The following is a 27,011-nucleotide window of genomic DNA, read 5'->3' on the forward strand; positions in this document are numbered from 1 at the left end:
ATATAAGTATGAAAAAAGTATGAAAAGAGCCTAACACCTGAGCATAAATGTCAACAGAAAATATGTCAATGGGAAGAAGTGAAAGTAAACAAGTAATTGTAAGATACATACGCCCGTATTTTGCACATGAAAAGGAATGATTCCTAAGGAAACACAGTGAAAATATTTCCTTTCAGATATCAGAATTATCTCATGCAATTTCTGGTGCAGAATAGTAAGGAATTATTGAATTAGGGCTTTTATGTGCTAAAACCTAATCTCTGTTAAGTAGTAGGACCTAGGATGTGAAACACTCTCTCATATCTTGTTCAGTGATGGTCTTTCAACTTACAGCTAGCTTATGGGGAAATCATTGCCACAAGATATGTGATCAAATATGATAATGCTATTTCACTTGGGCTTCTGAGAGCTCAGATCAGGACCAATACCAAGCAAAATATATTGAGTAGGTAACACTAGCCTTTGCAATTATCTTTCCTTTCCTGCCTCAGTCCTGTGTTTTCTGCAGTTTCTTCCTCTCTTATAAGCATCTAGGCAATTTACGGTATATATGTTTCTCCCTCTTAGAAGGGTGTCTTTGAAACAGAAGGAGTATGGCACAATTCAGCACGTTTCAATGACGTTGCAGATTTCTCTAAAATAATATCTGAGGGGCGCCTGGGTGGCGCAGTCGGTTAAGCGTCCGACTTCAGCCAGGTCACGATCTCGCGGTCCGTGAGTTTGAGCCCCGCGTCAGGCTCTGGGCTGATGGCTCGGAGCCTGGAGCCTGTTTCCGATTCTGTGTCTCCCTCTATCTGCACCTCCCCTGTTCATGCTCTGTCTCTCTCTGTCCCAAAAATAAATAAAAAAAAAAAACGTTGAAAAAAAAAATTAAAAAAAATAAATAAAATAAAATAATATCTGAGAGTCAAATTTGGGATGTGCTACATTAAACAAAGTAAGTATACGTGTTTTTGCAGAACTTCTCAAAACTTGAATGCAATGATGTTCACTGAGCATCTTCTAGAGAAGGACACTTTCCCAGACTGGATTAATTACAGAAAGCACTTTCCAATAACACCTATTAACATTTCTCTGTTTGGGACACATGATGTAAGAGAAAGAGTAAAAGCTGGAAAGTTCAGAGTTCAAACCTGGTTCTACTGCCTACTTGAGAAACCTCTCTCAGATAAAGTTTACTCATGAGAATCTTGTGGCATGTAGAAAACATTCAGAAAATAGTAGCCATGATTTAATTATGTGGCTGTTAACAGCAGTAATAAAGATAATAGAGAGAGACTGAGGGAGCAGAGTAGAGCACCGTTATTCCTAGAAAGCCCAGAGCTGATAAAAAGGAGAGGAGGTAGAAAGGTCATGAAGGAGTATAGGACTGAATAGATTACATGAAATGTGAGGCTGGAGCAGTCCCAGCAAGTACAGGGCGCCTTCCTGCCTGTCAGGTGGCAGCAGAAAGGAACTCTGCCTAAGCTGAGAATACTGCAGAAATGTGCAAGACTAGGGGAAAGGAGGAGGGAAGAGTTTTAGCTCTCAGGCCATTACTCACAAAAGATAAAGATTTCTTAGAACATATCTGATTTCAAAATCATGGCATTCAAGGTCTTTGTCTAATGAAGGAATTGGAACCCACATATTCCTCCCCAGTCATGGAAAGGGCAAGGAGTGCCCCGAGATCAAGGAAAAAGGGAACTGTGCATGGCTTACTTTTCGTCTACATAATAGGAATATAATGGTGCCATTATCATTTGCGAAGATGCAAGTGATATTAATGCATATGAAGGCATTAGAGTGGTGGCTGGCATCCAATAAATGTTAGCTGTTATTATTACCCTTCTTTCTAAAATGTGCTTTCAAATACTAATTATGGTACTCCTAGAGCAAACCCAGAATTAAAGATTGTTTCACACATTTCCACGATGTACCAGATTCCACTGACTGTGGGGCTTGCCCAAAGAGGCTGAGCTCTGCTATCATAAAAGTTACCAAGTCTATGGTTTTCTTTCTGAAAGGCAATAAGACAGTCTACAGGGACAGAAGAACTATTGGAAATAAACCAAGGGCCTTGTCACTGCAAAGTGAAGGAGACATATTTTAAGACACTACATAACAAAAGAGTCTTTCCTGTACTAAGCCCCTACCCCATTCCAGCTGCCATTTGATGTGCTTTCTCATCTGAAGACAAGGGGATTAGGCTAATGAGTTCTTCACTGAAGCTCCATAAAGAGTTGAATGAATCAATTTTTTCATCAAACCTTTGAGGGAAGTTTAACCACCATTTCAAGTTGAAATTTATTTTCAAATTTATCCCCCCCACCCCCCAGTAAGGGCAACAACTCTCATTTCTTGCTCAATTTCTATACACCAGGCTCAATGCTATTTACAAGTATTATCTAATTTCACCTTCCCAACAACACTATGAGGTAAGGCTCTTTCTCTTCTTTTCCTCACTTTACAGGTGAGGAATCTGAGTCTCAGGGAGATTAAGTAACCTATCCAAGGCCACTCAGTGAATAAAAGCAGAGCTAGGTCTGTCCAGTTCCAGGGCCACACAGAGCTACATATCCAAGAAATTTACTCCTCACTGGCACTGCCTCGCCATTTTCGGAATACTTGAAATTGTTTTACATAAGAAGCCATTAAAAGTAAATTATTCATGCTGTGGACATCTCACACAGTGCTAATACCAATACCTAGAATATGAATGTGATGAGCAGCTTTGTGTAAATTAGGTTAGTTCTTCATTTTTCAAGTGAAAAGGCATCTATATAATCTCTCCTGGAAATTCTGAAATGGTATTTCTAGCACCATGTTACTCTATCAACTATCTAAATATGTTCATCATTGTTATGCTTTAATTATATCTGTGATTGTTATGCTAAATCTATACATGTTGGTGATTATTATTTTGAGGTTCCTTTGTTGGACCTAACGTATTGTTAGGTATCATTAGGTACACTGCTAAATATCTGCCAACTCAGTTTTTTTGTTAATAACGCCTCCATAAAATGTTTTTTGTCGTTCACATGAAGGTCTCCAATTTGTTTTCACTAACTTCCTTTAGATTTAACCATGGAACTGGTAACATAAGAGAAATGGGCAAGTATTGGAATATCTGCCTCCCATAAGCAATCCAGTTTGACCCAGTCCACAAGGTCAAATAGACTGTAGGCTATTCCATTATTCTGGTTAATAAGTAGTTTTTCTATATACGCCTTTTGTCTCTTCAAATAAATAACTCCTATTTCTTTTGGACTTATCTCTCTTCCCTAAGACATCACTAGTATCTAAAACAGTGCATGCCTAAGTGTGTACTAAAATACTACTGTTATTAGCTCCTGGGTGGCTCATTTGGTTAAGGGTCAAACTCCTGATTCCAGCTCAGGTCATAATCTCACAGTTGTTAAGTTTGAGCCCTGCATAGGGCTCTGCACAGTGTGGAGCCTGCTCAGGATTCTTTCTCTTTCCCTCTCTCTCTCTCTCTCTCCGTTCCTCCCCCCACTTGTGCTCTCCCTCTCTCAAAATAAATAAATAAACTTTAAAAGAAAATACTAGTTTTGAAGATGGTCTCATGATTAAACCCATTCATTGTACCCTCAACCTCAAAAGACTGAATTCCAAGTACATAGAAGACATTCACGACGTGACCTCCTATCCCTCAAGCCTCATCCATCACTTCCCGGTTCACACTATATGTTCTAGTATACTCTTAATCTGTCAAGAGCAAGTTGGTAACAAAGTTTTATGTACCATGTCTTTACAGCAGGTAGAGACTATCAGTTCCCTTTTTCAATCCATTCAATGGCTTTCTTTCTCAAAGACATTACAGTGCCCACAAGGGACTAGTTCCTCTGACACTCTCCCTGCTCCTTTGTTGGGTTACCTCTCTGCCCTGGATCTGTTATCACTTTCCCCTCAGCTTAATCTGTTTTAACCACATGGATTGTCTGCCCTGGCATGCTTCAGCTTGGTGGCCTATCCTGGTCAGCTCAGGCTGTAGTAACAAACTACTACAGACTGGGTGCCTTAAATTACAGAAATGTATTTTCTCATAGTTCTGGAGGCTCAAAGTCCAAGATCAAGGTGCTGACAGGGTTAGCCTCTAGTGAAAAATCTCTGCTTGGTTTACAGATGGCTATCTTCTCACTGAGTCCTCACATGGATTTTCCTCTGTGTACACAGACTCTTGGTATCTATTTCTCTTCTTATAAGGACATTACATTTGTTGGATTTCGGCCCCACCTTTATGATCTCATTTAACCTTAATTACCTTCTTGAAGGTCTTATCTCCAAATACAGTCACACTGGGATTAGGGCTCCAATGTATGAATTTGGGACAATACAGTTTAGCCCCATACCAGGCAGGGCCTTAGATATGTTGTTATCTATTTTCCCAGATATGCTCATGATTCACTTCTCATCTCCCTCAGGTCTTTATTTAGAAGTAACCCATTCAGGGAGGCCTTTCCCACTCTACTAAAAGTTACAAATTTTACCCTATTCCTAGCGCTCACTATCCCCTTTTTATTTTCTCCACGGTGGTCTATACTATTACCATTTAATCTATTATGCATTTCCTTATTTATTTTTCTCTCCATTATTTTTGTCTCCAACTCCATTATAAACAACACGATGGCAGGATTTGGTTCAATGTTGTTACCTGCTGAACCTCTAGCACCTAGAACAATGCCCAGCACATGGTTGTTTCTGAATAATTAGTTGTTAAAATGAGATTGGTTTCAATTGTGCATATGTCTCTTCTCCATGAAACTTCCTTCTCCAACTTTACTCCTACTCAGCCTTAAAGACTCAGGCCCTACATTTTTTGGCCTCTTACAAAAGTAACACATCGGGCATATTCAGTTTCTTTTTTTAAAAAAAAAATTTTTTTAACGTTTATTTATTTTTGAGACAGAGAGAGACAGAGCATGAACAGGGGAGGGGCAGAGAGAGAGGGAGACACAGAATCGGAAGCAGGCTCCAGGCTCTGAGCCATCAGCCCAGAGCCCGACGTGGGGCTTGAACTCACAGACCGCGAGATCGTGACCTGAGCTGAAGTTGGACGCTTAACCAACTGCGCCACCCAGGCGCCCCAGGCATATTCAGTTTCTACAACTACCATATCCTTTTAAAAGATTACATTCTCATTATCTACCATTTGTGAGTATCTACTGTGCACGAGGCACCGTACTCCAAATGCATCCTCTCGTTTAGTGCTCATTCTTTTTTTTTTTTTTTTTTAATTTTTTTTTCAACGTTTTTTATTTATTTTTGGGACAGAGAGAGACAGAGCATGAACGGGGGAGGGGCAGAGAGAGAGGGAGACACAGAATGGGAAACAGGCTCCAGGCTCCGAGCCATCAGCCCAGAGCCTGACGCGGGGCTCGAACTCACAGACCGCGAGATCGTGACCTGGCTGAAGTCGGATGCTTAACCGACTGCGCCACCCAGGCGCCCCTAGTGCTCATTCTTTAAAAGAGAACTATGAGTCTGAATTTACAGAGAAAAAGCCAAGACAGAGAGAAGCTAAATAGCTCATCAAGTTTAGAATCTTTTCTAACTCAGGTCTTTTTCTAACTCTGAAATCCAACTTCTTTTTTTTAAGTTTTTTTGCTTGTTTATTTTGAGAGAGAGAGAGAAAGAGAGAGAGTGCATGGGGGTGGGAGAGGCACAGACAAGAGAGAGAGAGAAAATTCCAAGCAGGCTTCACGCTGTCAGCACGGCACTCGGCTTCTCTTTATGGGGCTCCTCCAACAGGGCTCAAACTCACAACCATGAGATCATGACCTGAGCTGAAAACAAGAGCCAGACTCCTAACTAACTCTGAGGGTGCCACTCAGGCATCCCTGAAATTCATCTTCTTAAGACTGTAAGCTATTGCCTACTTACAGTCACAAATGCTGCTCTGGCCTGGCTCAAGAGCCATCTCTTGTGGACAGCTTTTCATGAACTTCTCACTGTCAGGAAGAAGTAAAAATAAGTCAGCAAATATTTATTGAGTTCCCATTATGTCTTGAGGCTTGTGTGCATAGATCGCTAATACCCTGTCTTTGGGGAGCTTGTAGTCTGGTTATAAATATGCTCTAAATGGAATATTTTCACTTCTCAATTATTCTGCAGACCTTGGGATGAATTCTGGAACCGGATTGTGAGTAAGAATTAAGTCTTTGTGTGTTTACTTTTCCTATCAGGAGTGGAATAGCATCGGTTAAAAAATAATCAAAGGCTAAACAATGTTACATAAACTCTCCAATCATAGCAATTTTTTCTTCTAGTTCTGTTTCAGGACTCCATCATGGTCTTTTGTTCTCTAAGCCACAACTTTTCCAGCAGTGATGTTGATATCAACAGGCAGTTACTTATATGGTGTGAATTTAAATTTTTTTTTAATCTTTATTTATTTTTGAGAAATAGAGAGAGACAGAATGTGAGCAGGGGAGGGGCACAGAGAGAGGGAGACACAGAATCTGAAGCAGGCTCCAGTCTCCGAACTGTCAGCACAGAGCCCAACACAGGGCTTGAAGTCCCAAACTGTGAGATCATGACCTGAGCCGAAGTCGGACGCTCAACCCACTGAGCCACTCAGACGCCCCAGTATATGATGTGAATTTAGAAATATCTGGAAGGCATTATCAATATAGCCAAAGTATTTCTGTTACACAGAGGCTACATTAGAGTCCATCTTGAGTTAATTGTTGTTTTTCACTACTCCCCTTTAAAAAAAATTCTCCTCAGATTAGTTATTAACAGTCTTATTAGAAATTAATATATTTCATGGTGCTCCTCGATAAGAGGAAGTTCATAATACTTCCCTTTAGAGGCCTGGAGAGAGCAGAGGAAGATGTTGAGAAGTGCTGAAAGAAAGAAAGATAGGGAAACATTAGATTCAAGTACAAATTTCACTAATTTCCTATTTTCATCTCCCCTTCATTCCACCTTAAGTCATTTGTGACTGGGTAACTCTCTCCTTCTAGGAGGTGCAACAGCCCTTTTGCTTTTCTAAAAGGCTTTTCAACTCAAGATGAGCAATGCTGCCTCTTTGATGAGGCTTTCGTATCTTGAGGCTGCTGTCTTTTGTTTTTCTTCCAGAGCAGGTCTCTAATGGTATTTTTAAATCTTCAAAGGGTTCCCTGGGCTACTAGAAAGTAGGAAATTAAAAACTTTCAGCCATTCACTAAACCAATCAGCTCGGAGAAGAATAATCTCCACTTGGTGCCCTTAAAAACAAATAGTGTAGCTTGTGGTTACAGGAATGGCAAAAGGTTGGAGGAAATTACACAGAGAGCCTGGAGAGTTAAGTGGCCCCTCTGGAGATCCTCTAATAAGAGGCAAAAATAATTGTTCACTTTGTTGAATTTTGCTGCATGCCAGGTACTATTCTAAGAGTTTTACATGTGTATGAGTTTTACTGAACAGTGTGAAGCTTGGACTGTGAACAAAATGCAGCTTTTGTTTTATATCATCCCATTAAGCTTTATTCACTGGAGTAATTGACCCCTGTCTTTGGATGGTGATTTGGCTCTAAAATTACAACTCCCAACTGCCTTCAGGTCAGAATGCAAGGGGAAGCCAGCTTCAACCTTTCACTGTTACCCTCTCCCCACACTCTGGTTGCTATTTGCTCCCCTCCAAGTAGAAGATGAAAGGGCAGAAAGATTACAGAGCAGGACAGTTCCCGTTTGGCTGCTGTATTTGCCTTCTCTGGATCTGGCCAAAGGGCAGAGCTGACACTGTCTTTCCGGGGTAGGCTCTCCAGAACCCTTGCTGGGACCCTGTCTTCATTCAGATTCCTTCCACCGCTGGTGCTAACCCTGTACCCTGGGGTTTCTTGCCTATTCCCTCCTTGGTCTCCAGCATCTGGTAGTTTCCTATCTGTCTCTTCCTCTGGATTCCCCTCATCCCCATTCCTGGAGGACCCCATGCCTACTCCTTGTCCAGAAGACTTGACCCTGAGGCGTTTCTGCCAAAATTTAGGTGCACCTGCCTGTTCCAATAATGATGCCTTCTGTCTCTGCCACAGAAACTGAGAGCTTGTTCCTTCCTGGCCTTCTACACCCCCAGGGTTGAGGCCTCACTATTGTAGGTCTACCATTCATCCATATAGCTTTCTCCCGGTCTCCCAACTGCAGAGAACACGTTTCAAAAGTCTTTAATGGACTCTTAAAATCCCCTCATTAGGCCTGGCCTTGGAAGGTGGCAGCTCGTGAGGGTGGGAAAGAGAAATGCTCACAGTAATGGACCAGTCCTCTCCAAAGAAATCTCTTCCCCAACCTTCTCACCACTCCCCTTCTCATCTCCCTGTCTATTCTACATCCTGGATAGAAAGGTTCTGTAACTATTTCCTTTACAGATCTGCATGTGTGGGGTGGGAGGAAGGGGGTCATTCTCATTTTAGGTCCTGATACCTATTAGCATATCACATGACTGAAAACTGAGAAAAGGAGAGTCTTATTCTAACACCGTAGTACACAGGTATTAATTCATTTGGTCCCCAGAACAATTCTACGAAATAAGGATTATCTTCTTGTACAGTTGAGGAGACTGAGTTGCTGTGACATTTAGGAAATCACGCGAGGTTTACTCAGCAGGTAAAGGACGGAGCCCGAATTCAGATTTAGACAATCTAATTAGAGGTAGTGCTCTCAAACAGTAGATTATAAACTGTTATCTACAAGTAGTATATACGTGAAAAATTAATGAACACTGAAGTTGCACTTGACAAAGGGAACAGATTGAGAAAATCACTGTGTGTTTTAAATAACTATGTTAGGCTTTTATTGACCTCACCAAATGGTGAGACTTGATGCAACAAAAATTTGAAATATAATCTTTGAAAAACTTAATTGAATTTGTATATAAATATGCTATAATATCTCTCACCTAAAAAATCCAAAATCTGATCACTTCAAAATCTCCAGCTATTACCCCAGGTTTCTGATCACCTCTTTAGTAAAGCACCTCAAAAGACTTTCCTATATAATTGTGTACACTTCTGTTCTTATTCATGCATTCCAAACAGCTTCATAGCCACTAATCTACCAAAATGTCTCTTGAAGAGGTTACCCATGACTCAATCTTTTCTTAGTTCCCATTGAGCCTGCCAGCAAGTTTTGTGTAATTGATCATGCCCTCCTCTTGCAATACTTCCTTTTCTTAGCCCCCAGTGAGCTACACTCTGGATTTTCTTCCTACCTCACTGTCTACTCATCCACAATGTTCTCTGGTTCTTCATCTTCCTTTCTTTGATGCTACAGTCCCCTCATGTTTGGCTCCAACCCCCAACTTCCCTACTTGTTCCCTAGATGACCTCTTACGGTCTCTAAATATAACCCATTCCTTAATGACTCTCAAGTTCTTATATCTGGCTTAGATCACTCCCTGAACTGAACTGCAGTATCCTGTTTTCAACTGTCCTCTAGACATCTGCACTTAGATATCTAGTAAGCAACCATAAAGTTAATATATCCAAATCCTATGGATTTACACAACCCCCAGGACCACCTCCTCCCACAGTCTTCCCCATTTTAATAATTGGCACTTCCATTCTTCCCGTTTCTCAACCCCCAGCATTGGACTTGTTTGTGACCCCTCTCATTCTCTCACATGCCATCTATTACACCAGCAAATCATATAAGCCCGATCTTGGAAACATCTCAATCAGGCCCCTTCTTAACAGCTTCAGCAATACCACCCTTGCTCTTTAAAAAAAAATAATGTTTGTTTATTTTTGGGAGAGAGACAGACAGACTGTGAGTGGAGGAGGAACAAAGAGAGAGAGAGAAACAGAGGGAGACACAGAATCCAGGGCAGGCTCCAGGCTCTGAGCTGTTAGCACAGAGCCTGGCCCAGGACTTGAACCCACGAACTGTGAGATCATGACCTGAGCTGAAGTCAGACGCTTAACCAACTGAACGACCCAGGTGCACCTAGTCCAAACCACTCTTATTGCTTGCCAGTACTATTGTGATGTTTTCCTCCTGGCCTCCCAAGCTATTTTTCACATAGAAGTCAGAGAAGTAATTTTTAAAAAAAATTTATTTAAATCCAAGTTAGTTAACATATAGTGTAATAATAGTTTCAGGAGTAGAATTTAGTGATTCATCAGTTACATATAACACCCAGTGTTCATCCCAGCAAGTGCCCTCCTCAATGCCCATCACCCATTTAGCCCAGCCCCCCCACCCATCACTGCTTCAGCAACTCTCAGTTTGTTCTCTGTATTTAAGAGTCTCTTATGGTTTACCTCCCTCTCTCTTTTTATCTTATTTTTCCTTCCCAGCCTTATGTTCATCTGTTGTGTTTCTTAAATTCCACATGTGAGTGAAGTCATATGTTATTTGTCTTTCTCTGACTTACTTTGCTTAGCATAATACTCTCTAGTTCCATCCACATTGTTGCAAATGGCAAGATTTCATTCTTTCTGATCTCCGAGTAATATTCCATTACACACACACACACACACACACACACACACACCCCACATCTCCTTTATCCATTCATCAGTCAATGAACATTTGGGCTCTTTCCCTAATATGTTATTGTTGATAGTGCTGCTATTAACATTGGGTGCATGTTCTCCTTCGAATCAGCATTTTTGTATCCTTTGGATAAATACCTATTAGTGCAATTGCTGAGTCATAGGGTAGCTCTATTTTTAATTTTTTGAGGAACCTCCATACTCTTCTCCAGAGGGGCTGTACCAGTCTGCATTCCCACCAACAGTGCAAAAGTGTCTCTCTTTCTACACACCCTTGCTAACATCTGTTGTTTCCTGAGTTGTTAATTTTAGCCACTCTGACAGGTGTGAGGTGGTATTTCATTGTGGTTTTGGTTTGTATTTCCCTGATGATGAGTGATGTTGAACATCTTTTCATGTGTCTGTTACCCTTCTGGGTGTCTTCTTTGGAAAAATGTCTTGTTCAGGTCTTTTGGAGAGGGGTACTTTTTTTAATGTTTATTTATTTTTGAGAGAGAGAGAGACTGCATGCTTGTGCATGAGTGAGGGAGGGGCAGAGAGAGAGGGAGACGGAGGATCCAAGCAGGCTCTATCAGTGCAGAGCCCGACGTGGGGCCTGAGCCCTAGAACTCTGAGATCATGACCTGAGCCGAAATAGGACGCTTAACGGTCTGAGCCACTCAGGCGCCCTGGAAGGGGTACATTTAAATCAAGTCATGTCAACCTCTGCACAAAACCTTCCGATGCCTTCTTGTCTAACTCAGGAAAATTCCAAATCCATCCACACATGGTGTGGCTCCCTACTTCTTCTTCAACTTTATCTGCTTTCTAACTCCAACCCTACAACCAACATACTGCCCTAGCCATACTGGCATCCACATTGTTCCTTGAGCTTACAACCCTGCTTCTACCGAAAGCCTTTTACACTTGCAGCTTTCTCTGCCAGCTGAGCTCAGTACACGGAGCCACATAGCCAACTCCATCACTTAGCCTATATATCTTTTGATCTCATGGCTTCACCTGTATGTCATTTCAAAGGAAATGCATTCCCTTCCGATCTATCACCTTGTTCTGCTTTCTCTTCCTTCATTGTACTTATTTTTACCTGACATATTAGATATCTCTGTATTTGTTTATTGTGTTGATATAAATTCTGTAGGAGTAGAACCTTTGTTTTCATCATTGCCGTCTTTCTCATCACGGTCTGAGAACTCAGAATAGCGTTTGACCCAATGTTAGGTGCTCAATAAACATTTGTTGATTTTAGGGGACACAGGGATGCCCTGTGAATACAAACGGTAGAATAAAACATCTTTAGAGCAGTTCAAAGGGAGGAGTTCTGGTCACTATTTTAAAATGTGAAAGCAAGGAGTGGCCCAACAATTTTACTAACAAAAGAAAAATTATTCACATTACTCTGAGTCAGCTTGCTCTGTGGCTACCGTTAAAAATTAACACTCGAGCCATTTTATTTTAAGGAGCGTTATTCCTCCTAAGCGGCCCTCCCGGTTTTGAGAATGTTTTTAGTCAGGAGACAAAATGTGGAAATGAATCTGGGTTTAACTAATATTTGTATAATTGCATGTATAATTGTAAAATTATTGGATAATCTTATTGTAAATAAGCTTCTTAACAAACATTATTAATTCCGTTTGAATACTGATTCATTTTAACAAGGTCTCAGCTTTTTATTTCTAGATTTGTTTAGTTCTCTTATTTACATATTATTGAATGTTTTTTTTTAACTAATTGCTAGATCAGTGTTTGCTGACTGATATTTCCATTTCTCTTGCTCTCAATGTTGCATTCAAGAAAAATATTTAGGAGTGCCCAGTAATACCTTATTAAAATAATGTTACTTTACAAAAGTAATACCTTGACAGAATTTGGAGTTTGCGGAATGATGCAAGCTAAAATGTTTTTGCTTTACAAAATGTATTTGGTTCTCCTTCTCTTCTAAAGTCCATGTAGGGGCGCCTGGGTGGCGTAGTCGGTTAAGCGTCCGACTTCAGCCAGGTCACGATCTTGCGGTCCGTGAGTTCGAGCCCCGCGTCAGGCTCTGGGCTGATGGCTCGGAGCCTGGGGCCTGTTTCCGATTCTGTGTCTCCCTCTCTCTCTGCCCCTCCCCTGTTCATGCTCTGTCTCTCTCTGTCCCAAAAATAAAAAAAAATTAAAAACGTTGAAAAAAAAATTAAAAAAAAAAATAAAGTCCATGTATCTCCTTTCAATAATCTGCTTTCCAGGAGGCTATGCAAGATTGATGGAGACATTAAATCCAAAAGCTAAAAGAGAAAAAAAATGTAAATGTGAATTTTCAGTTGACTTTAGAGGAGATATATTGCTTAATAGAAACACACAGGAAACAATGCTAGTGGGCAGTAAATCCCAGATTAATTACATATTTTCAATATGCTTTGGAGCCAATGCGTATAACTGAACTTTTTTATAAAGCACTATAATTTTATGATTTTTAGCACTAGCCAGTAAATTTACAAGCATTAGTATTGCAATACGTGATTTTGCCCCTATTACCAAAAGCAAAATTACTGTGGTCTATTACAAGCCTATTAAATCTCTGTTCCCACATCTTTTATTTATTGATTTCTTAAAAATCTGTGCTTTGTGTTTTGTTGTACAATCAGCAATATAAATATACTTCAATTGTTGAAAGATTTTAAACTGCTAAGTAACAAATCTATGAATTCACAATGATACTCTACATGATCTAGGAAATGTCATTTTAAGCGGTAGCATCAATATGTGTTTTGATTCATTAGCAGAATACACAATGGCTATTTCTAGTATCTTCTCAGTCTGTTTAGCCAGTTTGTATTCTGATGCCTGGCCTGAAGCAATTCTATTTTTAGTTCTAGTGCAACAGTCTTAAATTACTTATTTTCTGTTTACTAAAGTCATCGCGTTTGTTACCATGGAAACTATGACAAGTGCTCTAGCTAACTATTTTATTAAATGAATTGAAGACACAGCTGAAGACTGTGAAGGTGCAGCACGTCATTCTTAAAACACATTTTTCAACATCTGTAAAACCACGGCCATATTTACAGAAAATATAAAATTAATTGTAAATAAGTTCTCCTACATTTCAAATCTGGGAGACTACTGACATATAAATATCTGAATCATAACTAACACATAGGCATCCCCAACTTACAAAGAGTCTGTGTTCTGAGAGTGTTTTTGAAAATCAGTTCCTTGGAAATTAGAACATGTTTGCCAATAGAAACAATTTCATAAACAATAATTAGATCTCCAGGCCCACCCTCAAAATCTCTTCCACCTGTGATGTCTCAATCGATAGCAGTATTAGCAATAGCCTTTGTTCTCGGCTCTGGCGGTAGGAGCCATGTTGCAGGGATGAGGATGAGAAGAAAGGAAAGGGTTTTATCATACTTATTTTGCTTTTGATAGCTCATGCATAGGACACCATTTTGGAATACGAGCATCCACTGGGCTTCATGGATGTTGGTATTCCAACTACATTCTCCTGTTACTTGCCAATGTCCCTGACCTCAGACTCTTGGTGTCTCACTTTCTCACATCTCCCTCTGAAGCCAGGTCCCTCTTGCTCCCAACCTGCTTCTGCCTCTACACTAAATTATCATTCTCAAGATTCAAGATGGTCCCAACCAGTTGTACAAACAAACAAACAAGTCAAAAAAACATTCTATTACCTGATTGAGAACTCTTCCTGAAGTTTTGCATTTAAAAAATGCAATACTTTTGAACCCAAACAAATCCCTAACCTGAGGTTTCCATCACCATGACTAAAAAAAAGAAATATGCAGAGGGTAAAGATGTGAGCAAGCTGCTTGAAGAAAATACTTGGTTCTAGAAGTCAGGTTCAAGAAGTCAGTCAGAAGTCAACTAATTTAAAAGAAATCAACTTCTTGACAGTGTTCTCTAAATCTTGGATCTTGGATTTTCTGTTTGAGGATGAGTGGCAGTGGTTAATTGTAAATTGATTCATCCCTTTGTTCATCTCATGTTCCGAAGATTCTAATAAAAGGTGTATTAGCCCCATAAGTGCTTTAAAAAGAATATCATATTTTTGGTTGAAGGAATCAAATTAGTACAATAAAATATACAAAACTTTGATCTCATTTTTTAACAGATTACAAGCCAAACCATTATAATTTGGGCATTGTGAATTTTGCAGAAAAGAAAAGAATTATCGGAACATATTTAAGACACAGTCAATAACTTACTATTTTATATCCTAACAATTAAATGAGAAAAAAGGAATAATTTGCTTAACACTAAAATCAAGATGTCATAATAGGAGTTGTCTTCATTATTTACACAGCTGTTTTATATAGCTTCAGAATTAATCAAAATATAGGAGAAGGCTAAGAGTTTTTCGAAAAAGTCAAAGAATATACTTTTTGTTCCTTATATTATTACAGTGGTGTGTGTGAGAACAAATGGGATTTGATATTCCATTTTTCCATAATGTAGCACCTGAATTTGCCTGTAAAGTCTATGGCAAAATTTGTGGATTTTTATGTAGACATATGTGAAATGAAATATGAAATAAAAGTCTAATTATTTTGTTAAATTTCAGTGATCATTTACAATAGAAAATTCTAAGGGGTTATAAGAATTTTAATATTACTAACACTTCAAAGTGAAGGCATACTTTTGACCTAACATTCATTTTTCATCTCCTTAGGGTCCACTTTCATTTGTAACACTCACATAATTCCAGTGAAAAACCAAGAGGGCGTGGCTATGATGTTCATCATTAATTTTGAATATGTGACAGATGAGGAAAACGCTGGCTCCCCAGAGAGGGTAAACCCAATATTACCAGTCAAAACTGTAAACCGTAAGTAAAAGGCAACATGCACGTAATGCTGTTGATATTCTGCTACTGTAGTAATTTTAATACATTCTTCATTTTGAGTCAGTTCTCAAAATATGTTTGCATTTTAGGTAAAATAAATTTATATTAAACAAAGTCATAGCTGCTGTTACTCTTTGGTGCCTTACAGAATTGATCAATAGCTTTCAAAGCCATTTGACTTGGTTATACCATTGTTAATTTAACTAGTCCCCTACTGATGGTTGTTTCTACGTTTTGATTATTACAAATAATGCCAGAATGAATTGCGAACACGCATGTATATTTGTGGAAAATTATCTTCAGGGTAAGAGTCTATAAGTGGGATTCCTAGGCCAAAGGGTAAATGCATATGTAATTTTTTAAGATACAACTAAACTCCCCTTCCTATGGTTTGAACCATTTTATACTACCACCAGCAATTTATTAGATCTTTTCTCTAAAGCCATGCTAACAAAGGGAGTCAGTCTTCTCGATATTTATCATTACAATAGGTGAGAAGTAGTACCTCAATTAGTTTTAGTTTACATTTCTCTTATTACGAATGAGGCTCATATATTTAAGCACTATAGATATTTCTTTTTCTGCCAGCTGTCCATTTCCTGTATACATTTTTTGTCTTTTTCTTTCAAATTGTAAAATAAGTGGCAAATCTCTTCCCCAGCAAATATTTTTTTTAACTTTTCCTAATTTGTGTCATGCAATGGTTTTGTTGCTGTTGTTTGTTTGTTTGTAATGTAGCTAAATTAATGAACCTTTTCCTTTGCTGATTCTGAGCCATTTTTAGAAAAGTTTTCACCTTCCCAAGGTTGCAAAAAAATCTTTTTCTAGAACTTGTATGTTTTTTTCTTTTTTTAGTATCTCTGATATATTTTGTTTTTCATGGTTTATAGTGCAAGATATAAATTTAATTTATCATTTTAGCAATGGCTCTCCAGTTGTTTCAACATTAGTTATTAGAAAGTCTATCTTTTCAGCAATGATTTGAGATGCCACCTTTATCACACACTAAACTTCTTTTATCTGCTTGAGTATATTTCTGGACTTTGTCTTCGGTTTTGTTGGCTTATTTATCATTCAGAATCATATTGTTTTAAATATACAGTTGATCTCTGATATGACATGCTTCCCTTGAATTTAATTTTCAGGAGTTTGGGGTTATTTCTTGCTAAAAATTGTATATGAACTTTAATTTTTTTAATGTATATTTATTTTTGAGAGAGACAGAGACAGAATGCAAGAGGGTTAGGGGCAGAGAGAGAGGGAAACACAAAATCCAAAGCGGGCTCCAGGCTCCGAGCTGTCAGCACAGAGCCCACGTGGGGCTTGAACTCAATAGCTGTGAGATCATGACCTGAGCCGAAGTCCAACGCTCAACCAACTGAGCCACCCAGGCGCCCCATTTTTAAAAAAAATTTTTTTTCAATATGAACTTTAGAAGCAACTTGTTCAGATATGGAAAAAATTCTTTGGGTTTTTAATTGGATTCTCATTACTTTTATAAATTAATTTGAGGAATGTTAACATCTTTATGATGTTGAGTCATTTTATACAAGAATATTATATGTATTTTCATCTTTAAGTCTAATTTTTGTGTCTTTCAGAAGTGTTTAAAATTTTTTCTTACACTGTAGTTTGCTACTTGGCATTTAACTTTTTGTTATTGCTGTTATTATAAATAGGATCTTCTCTTTCATTATATCTTCTGATTATTTCTGAGGCTAATGATTTTTTTTCTTAGAATGTTAGTTTTATATCCTACTGTCTTAGTGAATTTTCTTAGTTTTCAGTGGTTTTTACATTGATTCTTATGAATGTTTCAAGTGTCCATCATATCAAATAGAGACTGTTTTACATTTTCTTTTCCAATTCTTATACATCTAATAGTTTTCTCTTGTTTAATTGTGCTAGCTATTACTTCCAACATATTATGAAAAAGACATTGATGGTAAACATCATGCCTTGTTCCTGATTTTTGTGTAAATGCCAAGTGTTTTTATTCACTCAAATGACAGTATTTGGTTTGAGTTGTATGTGTTTTATACTTGCAGTTTTTCATTAACTTATATTTATTAAGAATGGGTGTTGAAATTTGTAAATTTCCTTTTCAGCATCTGTTGAAATGAGTGTGCTATTGTTTTTCTTTATTTTTTACGATAAATTTTATCAATGGAGTTACTGACATCGAACTATTCGTGCATCTCTGAAAGGAGTCACTATTGACCATGATGTATTTATTTTGTACTATGCAGTTGGCCTCTCTTCATCTAAAATTAATTTAAGATCTTTACATTAGTATTCTTTAGGGCGACTGACCTGAAATTTGTGTGTATGTCTATGTGCACTTTCATCAGGTATTGGTATCAATCTATAATTCCTTCAGAAAATAATCTGGAGATTATTTTCTATGGTCTGTGCTACAGAACCATCAAATAATTTGGAGATTATCTGAACTTGCAAAGTTAAGTATGATTTCCCTGTGAAATCCTCTAGGTCTGATACTACTTTATGGAGTAGCTTTTTGACAAATTTCCTTTTTTTTTTCTCCAAAGATTGGATTATTCCAGTCATCCATCTCAACTAGTATCAGTTTTACTAAATGTTATTTCTCAAGAATTTTATGTAGATTTAAAGAATTTATTTTAACACAATTATGCAAAGTTGTCTTTTATTACTTTTCAAAGATTTCTTCAGTTTTATTTTCTTGTTTATACATTTAAACCATCTTCTAGTCTTTCTTTGTTTTAGTTGTGCTTTTTTTATGCGTTGTGGAGTGAAGTTTTCTTTTGTTTCTTATAAGAAAAAAATAATACTTGTCTTTTAATTTGTAATTATAATAGGTACTTATATTTACTGATATAACTTTTTTCTTAGTACTAATATAGTCTATGTTAAATATACTCTCTTTTTAAATGTTTATTTATTTATTTATTTTGAGAGAGAGAGAGAGAGCGAGAGTGCATGTGAGAGGGGGAGGGGCAGAGAGGGAGAGAGAGGAGAGAGAGAGAGAGAGAGAGAGAGAGAGAGAGAATCCCAAGCCGACTCCCTGCTGTCAACGCAGAGCCCACTGTGGGCCTCAAACTCTTGAACTGTGAGATATGACTGGAGCCGAAATCGAGAGTCAGTAGCTTAACCAACTGAGCCACCCAGGCACCACTTAAATATACTCTCTTGAGACATTTCATTATGTTATGTTTTCTTTGTTTTTTTTTTTTTTAACTCCAACTGTGTGTTTTTGGTTTGTTTTCTCTTGTTTTTGCTTTTGTTTTTATATTTGAGAATATTTGTATTTTTAATTTTATGTAATGTCCTTAATCTCTCCTCCTTTCCCTCAGACACTGTATTTTGATTCCTTACTATGAGCAAGAATAAAATTAGCCTGTAACTCTTTTCCTTCCCTTTCCACCATGTAATTTTAGTTAATAATATTATCTGTTCTAATTCTTATCTTTGCACTCCTAAGAATGGGCTTCTACCATTCAGTTTGTCAATTTAAATTATATTATTTTATTCCCAACTTTTACCAACAAGGTACTCAGTGAACTTTTTCTACATTTTCTTCTCCTCTCATTTTGTTTTGTTTCAGTATTTCTAGCTGGTCAGAGGCCATAATGTTTACATACGTCTGACTTTTTTTTTAATTTTTTTAAATTTTTTTTAATGTTTATTTATTTTTGAGACAGAGAGAGGCAGAGCATGAACAGGGGAGGGGCAGAGAGAGAGACACACACACACAGAATCTGAAACACGCTCCAGGCTCCGAGCTGTCAGCACAGAGTCCCACCCGGGGCTCGAACTCACAGACCATGAGATCATGACCTGAGCCGAAGTCGGACCCTTAACCAACCGAGCCACCCAGCCGCCCCCTCACTTTCTTTGTTTTGGCTTTAAATTTCTAGTGAAATATATTCAGTGCTCACCACTAGTCTTCCCCACCCCCCGCCCCCCACCAAGAAGCAGTGTTTTTCCAAAGCTGCTAATTGAGGTCTTGTGCACTTTTCAAGTTACTTTTTATCGTCTATCTAGTAACCAGTCTTCTGACCATTCAGGTCGCAGACCTGCTCTCAGGATTTCTTACACAGTGCGGAGTCCTCCTCCTCATCTGTGGGTTAACCGTATTTGATATGTGTTTTCCGTCACCCCAAGGAGACCTTTGTACTCCCCTTTTCTTCACTAAGCTTCTGCTGAACTCCATTGCAGTGTGCTTTCTGGAACCAATTCTGCTGCTCTTAGGAATTTTTTGCCTGCTTATATGTAAATTAAAGTGTGCAATGTCTCTGTCTCTAATTACTTTTTAGGCATAATTTATGGATACTTTTACTTGTCTCATTTATTGGTCTCTATTGTTTTTAGGAAGATCCGTGAGGACATCAAAATTTAGGGATCTGTTATTATCTGTAGGGAGCTAGGCCTTGTCAAAAAACTTTAATATTTTAAAAAAGAAATTGTTATTCTATACATAAATTCAGACAGCAAGCTATAACTAAAATAAAAAACACAGTTTCAAAAGCCTATATTGTAAACCTAAGTATAATACTAAATCAGATCTATACCAGCTGAGAAGTTTTGATAGTATCAGGTTCTTCCTTAGGTATGTCCAGATGCTAGTACAATGTTATATTAAAGAATTAATGGGAGAAATATATTAATGTAAAATGATTCCAATATACTAAATATCTTACTCTGAACAATATCACACTCGGGGGGGAAACTTTTTATCAAAATCACCTATGTGTCAGTCTCCCTGGTGACATATTTAAAAACAAAATTGAGGTACTTTAAAAAAATATTGTAATACTAAAGTCTTGTTCCTTTAAGTTGATGACCATTTTTATTTCTTTATATCTCCCACTAATCAATTCAGTCATTACTGAATGATTCCTGAGAGTATACTTTAGGTAATGTCAGCCTGTATTTTGGTCATGAATGTCAATAAAATCTGTTGTTTTGGGGATGCCTAATGTTTTTCTTCATCGTCATCACAAATTCTTCATTTTTCCCATAGAACAGTTATCTTGCATGGTCCATTAATTTGAATGGAAGTGAAAAAGGGAGTGGTGTATCAGCAGCATAGCAAAAAAGGGGATTTTTTAAAAATAAAGTATTCATGGGTCGCCTGGGTAGCTCAGTCAGTTGAGCATCCGACTTCAGCTCAGGACATGATCTCACAGCTCGTGGGTTTGAGCCCCGCATCGGGCTCTGTTCTGACAGCTCGGAGCCTGGAGCCTGCTTCAGATTCTGTGTCTCCCTCTCTCTTTGCCCCTAACCCACTCGCATTCTGTCTCTGTGTCTCTTAAAAATAAACAAACATTAAAAAAATTTAAAAAGTAAATAAAGTATTCATTTCAAACTGAAATACAAATGGAGAATTGAAACTTGGATTCCTTGAATGGAAGATAATCTATACGGTAGCTCTCAGGATGTATTACATAATCTATGCAATTTTACACTGTGATTAAAATAGCATCTCATGTATAAGCCATAGCAAATTCAGTAGAGGTTGGTTTTTAGTTTGTGAATATGAGTGGTTTCCCTACACTGCAGCTCATATACAGAGTCATTGGAGAAAGTATAAATATGCAGATAAAATTGTTTCCAGAGCATTACAAAGACCCATTGTTTACAACCAGTATATTGGCTTTGATTATACTCTTCTGTCATGTTATGCTGAGGAATTTCTTTTACTTGATGTTAATTTTTGAAGAGTTGATAAATCAAGCAGAAAATTTAAAGAGAGACAAATTGAACTTGGTAGTTTCTGATACTATCCAGTTTCTACTTTGTATTATTTCTGATCTGGGGGAAAATCCTGCCAATTTTTTTTCTTAAAGTATAATTTTCCTATCCATGTAAAATACTGATATTGGCTATTTCAAACATTGTTGTTCCAGTGGTGACCACTAAAACAAACAAAAAAAGAAAGAAAAGAAAATCAAATTTTGATACACTTCTTTTTGAAGAAACATATTAACCTTCAAAATGCCTAATTTCTTACCTAAATAAGAAGTATGTACCCACAACTATATGGTCAACTAATCTTCAAACACCAGGAAAGAATATCCAATGGAGAAAATACAGTGTCTTCAACAAATGATGCTGGGAAAACTAGACAGCAACATGCAGAAGAATGGAACTGGATGTTCTTATGCCATACACAAAAATAAATTCAAAGTGGATGGAAGACATAAATGTGAGACAGAAATTATCAGAATTCTAGAGGAGAACACAGGCAGCAACCTCTTTGACCTCAGTTGGACCAACTTCTTACTAGACAAGTCGCTGAAAGCAAGGGAAACAAAAGCAAACATGAACTATTGGGACTTCTTCAAGATAAAAACCTTCAGCACAGCAAAGGAAACAACAAAACTAAAAGACAGCCTATGGAATGGGATAAGATGTTTGCAAGCTACATATCTGATAAAGGGTTGGTATACAAAATCTATAAAGAACTTGAAAGACTCAATACCCAAAATGAATAACCCAGTAAAGAAATTGACAGAAGACATGAATAGACACTTTTCCAAAGAAGACATCCAGAAGGCTAATAGACACATAAAAAGATGCTCAACATCATTCATCATCAGGGAAATACAAATCAAAACCACAAGGAGATACCACCTCACACCTGTCAGAGTGGCTAAAATTAACAACACAAGAAGCAACAGGTGTTGGTGAGGGTGCAAGGAAAGGGGAACCCTCTTGCACTGTTGGTGGGAATGAAAACTGGAGTGCATCCACTCCAGCCAGTATGGAGGTTCCTCAAGAAACTGAAACTGGAACTACCTTACTATCTAGCAATTGCACTATTAGGTATTTACCCAAAGGATACAAAAATATAGATTCAAAGGGGTACATGCACCTCAATGTTTACAGCAACATTATCAACAGTAGCCAAACTATGAAGAGAGCCCAAATGTACATGGACTGATGAATGGATAAAGAAGACGTGGTACATCTTATATATATATATATATAATATATATATATATATGATTATATGATTATATATATAAGCTTTATATATATATATATATATATGTATGTATATAATGGAATATTACTCGGCCATCAAAAAATGAAATCTTGCTATTCGCAATGGCATGGATGGAGCTAGAATGTATTATGCTAAATGAAATAAGTCAATCAAAGAAAGGCAAATACCATATGATTTCACTCATATGTGGAATTTAAGAAACAAACCAGAAGAACCTATTGGAAGGAGAGGGAGAAAGAAGAGAGGGAAACAAACCACAAGAGACTCTTAATGATATAGAACAAACTGAAGGTTGATGACGTGATGTGGGTGGGAGATGGGCTAGATGGGTGATAGATATTGAGGAGGGCACTTGTTGGGTTGAGCACTAGGTATGGTATGTAAGTGATGAATCACTGAATTCTACTCCTGAAACCAATAATGCACTATATGTTAACTAACTAAATTTAATTTTTCATGTTTAATTATTTTTTTAATATTTAGTTTTTTTTTTTATTTTGAGAGAAGGAGAAAGAGAGAGAGGGAGAGAGAATGAGTGGGGGAGGGGCAGAGAGAGAGGGAGAGAGAGAATTCCAAGCAGGCTCCATGCTGACCATGGAGCCCAACACAGGACTCTCTCATGACTGTGAGATCATGACCCGAGCCAAAATCAAGAGTTGGATGCTAAACTGACTGAGCCACCCAGGAACCCCAAACAACTAAAATTTAAATAAATAAAAAAAGAAGCACTTAAGTGTGTGGGTAGGAGTGTATGCCCCTGAGTGTTGGGATTTAAATGAGAGTAATACAGAAAAAGCTACTGTTTGTTTAAGAAGATGTGGGTTTCTATAAATTTAACTGCCTCTCCTGAAGTGACGACAAAATAAAGGAAAACCTGTGAAGTGACAACACAAGAAATGCAAGTGAGAAGAATGAAGTCTTAAATAGAGAAGCAATAGGAAAGAAGGTAAATGCACAATAGAAAAGATGTATCATGAAAAGGGACTATGATCAATAGGGCTGAGAAAATTCTGGAAACCTAGAGACTTGTTTTGCATCAGATGAAATTGTGAATTGTTTCTCAATTCAAATGCCTGATTTCTGGGTAAGGAACCCTATCCAACTAAAGTGAGCAGCTTTCTATGGGAAAAACTAATTTTTCACAGGTTAAAGGTATAGAACCAGCCACAGATAAATGACTTATTTACCCTGGAATGGAGCAAGTACAGGAGAGAGTACTATACTGAAAAGTCTACCAAACTGATAAACACTGCATCATTGAGTCAATTAGTTGCCACATAAAAAGTATAAATTCCAAATAAAATATACAACTAAGTCTTTTCTCATTGATGGTTTCTGTAAAAGCTCTAAAATCTGAAGAATGGAAATGATACCAAATGGAAGAGAAGATTGTCCTTTTCCTACCAACTAAAAGGGGGCCACATCTAAAGGAATTAATGGAATGGGGAAAATGTGTTCTTTTTTTCTGTTCTAATATCTGTTCCTGTGAAATATTTGCACGATGTATAGGATAACCAAATTATGTGTTTTTGGTAACACTATTAATTTCAAAGTTAATAGTCATCAAATTTAAGAGACTTTCACTTTATTATTTTAACTAAAATATATCAACATTTCATTTTAAATTATTTACAAGTATATTTGAGCTTTATATGTTGAGTTCTATTTTATAGCAGGAGTCTAGGATCACCAGTCTGACTCACAAATGCACACACACACACACACACACACACACACACACATACACACACACACACTTTAATTTGTTAAAAAATTTTCAAGGGAGTTAGGGCAACCTGAATTAAACAAAAAAGTCTTGATTAACATTATACATCCAAACAGAGAACAGATGCATTCTATGTTTTCATCTTATTTTAAAACCAAAGATTCACTTTGAGCCACTATGAAAATTGATCTTAAGCTCATATCCCCAAGTAAACTTTAACTAATAACATTTTCACTCCTTTTATCAATTTAAAATAGTTTCTGCTTAAATTTAAATCTATTTAATTTACTCTTACCATCACTATCACAAATCTCTGAAGTGTTCTCATTTTACTAAACTTTAAATATTTCCCAACAAGAAAACAGGCCCACATTGTTTCGTTTACTTGCAGAAAAATGATGAACTTTGTCATTTTTAATTTAAAAATGATTATACTGCAAGTCAAAACTGTACATGAGATCTTAATTTTTTTTTCAGATCTTTGAACTTTTTCCTTTGGCAAGTATTTTAAACTTTCATCTGGCTTCTAGTCACTCTTAACCTTAAATCACTCATTTGTCCCCAAAAATAAACTCACTTCCCACACCTCAGAGCAAGGGGAAGGGTACAGGCAGGAACTCCTTTAACAAGCCCACTCTCAACAAAAATGTCCCAATAATGTTAACTGAGGCTTAGATTCCACTTGCAGCCCATTCTCTCTTCCATTCCTTCAAAACCTCACCAATCCCACCCGCCGCTCCCAATATTTTCACTGGCTCTTTCTCTTTGGCTCGCACTCACGCTGCTGAAAATAGCCTGTACTTCAACAGACACATTGATTATATCTCATAATATTTTCTCAAACTTTTAATTAGTTAAGTTTGTTGCCAACATTTAAAAATTGGAATATGACATCTAAAATGAAGATCTCTGGCTTATTTTGGAAAAACACAAGTACTGACTACGTGTTTGCAATAGGCTGAAACAGAATACTGGCCACACCTTTTGATGGGGCCTGCATTCTCCAGTTTGCGATAATCCTCAGCTGTCTTTATTGTTTGTTTCTATCTGGCTTTCTTCATTTATGTTGTCTCTTCCAAGCTTTCAGACTTCCCATACTTCCTCATTTGCTTCTCTTATTTCCTTCATTTCTCTGCTCACTATAATTGAACTCTCTATGTTGTGCTCTCTATGTTACCCTCTAGGTTGAATGTACCTTATTAAATCTGATTCTCTTCTCTCTGTTGTTTTATGTTCCATGACACCATACTCCTTTGTTTCTTTTGATCTCTGTGGCAGCCAATTTCATACCATTTTCTTATTCATCTTACTCTACTCGTAAATGCTGTTTGTTTATCTCCCAATAGCTACTCTTAGTATTCTTCTCCTTAGTCATCTTCTCTATATACCCTGGATGGGCAAACTTATCCATGACCTACAGGGTAAAGACTCCCTCACAAATCAGTATCTCCAGCCCATACCTTTCTCTGGACTTTCCTTACCACTTAGAACGTCATGTATCCAACTGTCCACTGGGCATCTCCTTTGGAAGGCTTTTAAATTTCTATAGATTTAGCATTTCAAGTTAAGACTTATCTTTCCATCTCCAGTTACCATCCATCCGTTCCATCAAAAACTCTCACTCTTCATACATCCCAAACAGTGTCATCCAAGCCATCACAGCTGGAAACATGGGGATTATGCTAATCTTTAATCATCTCTTCTCCCAACGAAAGTGATCAAATTCGGTCAAGTGCACCTTGTGGCTATCTCTTGTACAGCCCACTGTAATTGCCTAGTAGGCCCACAACACATCTTTCTTGGGCTGATGCAGGGTCTCATAACTGGTATCCTTGCTTTCAGCCTCTTTGCTTCAGGATCACATGTCACACTATTTTACATCAAATTATAATACCCATCTTTTTATATCCTTTAAATGGTTCTTTGTTACTAACAATATAAAACTCCAAAGTCCTGTGTATTATACAAAACACCTGTGGTTTGATCTGTGATGCTTCTTTAGCTTTATGTCCTATCCCTTCACCCCATCACATCCCATATTTCAGTGGTGGTTCCTTGAAACATGCTTTATACCACCTTGTTTGTACAACATGGTAGCCCCTCTATTTGAATGCCTTCATCCCTCTAGGGTGCTTGCTCCAAAGAACTCTTCATCTGTTCAGGGTTCTGAACTCACCCAGAAAAATGTACCTGTTCCTGCCTCTGTGACATCATGCCTGCATTTACTACAACATTGGTCATATTCATTTGCCTACTCGACAAGTAGCATAAAGGACTGAAAAAGGCCATGAATAAAAATAGAGAGAAGGGTAAGGTCTGTAGAAAACTGGAAAACACCTTTATTTAAAGTGGCCAAGAACCCTTCACCTCTAGTACATAGCAGGGATGTTATTTTCCTTTCCATGTATCCCTAACCTCTTGCAAATAGTATCAAATACATATTTGTAAAATTTAAAAAAAATGAATAAGTTATTTTTATTGAGTAATTTAAGGGTTTATTTTTAATTTTCCTACTGAATGGGCATTAGTCAATGATTCCCCAAGGGTAAGTCCATCAGCATCACCTTGCAACATGTTTGAAATGCAAATTCTTGGGGCGCCTGGGTGGCGCAGTCGGTTAAGCGTCCGACTTCAGCCAGGTCACGATCTCGCGGTCCGTGAGTTCGAGTCCCGCATCAGGCTCTGGGCTGATGGCTCGGAGCCTGGAGCCTGCTTCCGGTTCTGTGTCTCCCTCTCTCTCTGCCCCTCCCCCGTTCATGCTCTGTCTCTCTCTGTCCCAAAAATAAATAAAAAACGTTGAAAAAAAAAAAAAAAGAAATGCAAATTCTTGGGCCTTACATCAGAACAACTGATTCAGAGACACAGAAATTTGGCAGTTTATGTTTTAACAAACCCTTCAGGTCATTCTGATACCCGCTAAAATCTGAAAACTACTGGGCTATGTTAATTAATGTTTACATAAAACTATAAAGATAAATTT

The 27,011-nt window shown here is 37.7% G+C and overlaps 1 protein-coding gene across 9 annotated transcripts in view; it reads left to right on the forward strand.

Moving 5' to 3' along the window:
* Positions 1 to 27,011, forward strand: part of KCNH7 (potassium voltage-gated channel subfamily H member 7) — a 492,691-nt gene that overhangs the window by 314,072 nt on the left and 151,608 nt on the right. For all 9 annotated transcript variants that reach the window (XM_058715116.1, XM_058715124.1, XM_058715117.1 and 6 more), the window contains exon 3: positions 15,141 to 15,296. In XM_058715116.1, the coding sequence (XP_058571099.1) occupies positions 15,141 to 15,296 (156 nt within the window). The remainder of the gene's footprint in view (positions 1 to 15,140; positions 15,297 to 27,011) is intronic.

The sequence above is a fragment of the Neofelis nebulosa genome, chromosome 2 (assembly GCF_028018385.1).
Source record: "Neofelis nebulosa isolate mNeoNeb1 chromosome 2, mNeoNeb1.pri, whole genome shotgun sequence".
NCBI lineage: Eukaryota > Metazoa > Chordata > Mammalia > Carnivora > Felidae > Neofelis > Neofelis nebulosa.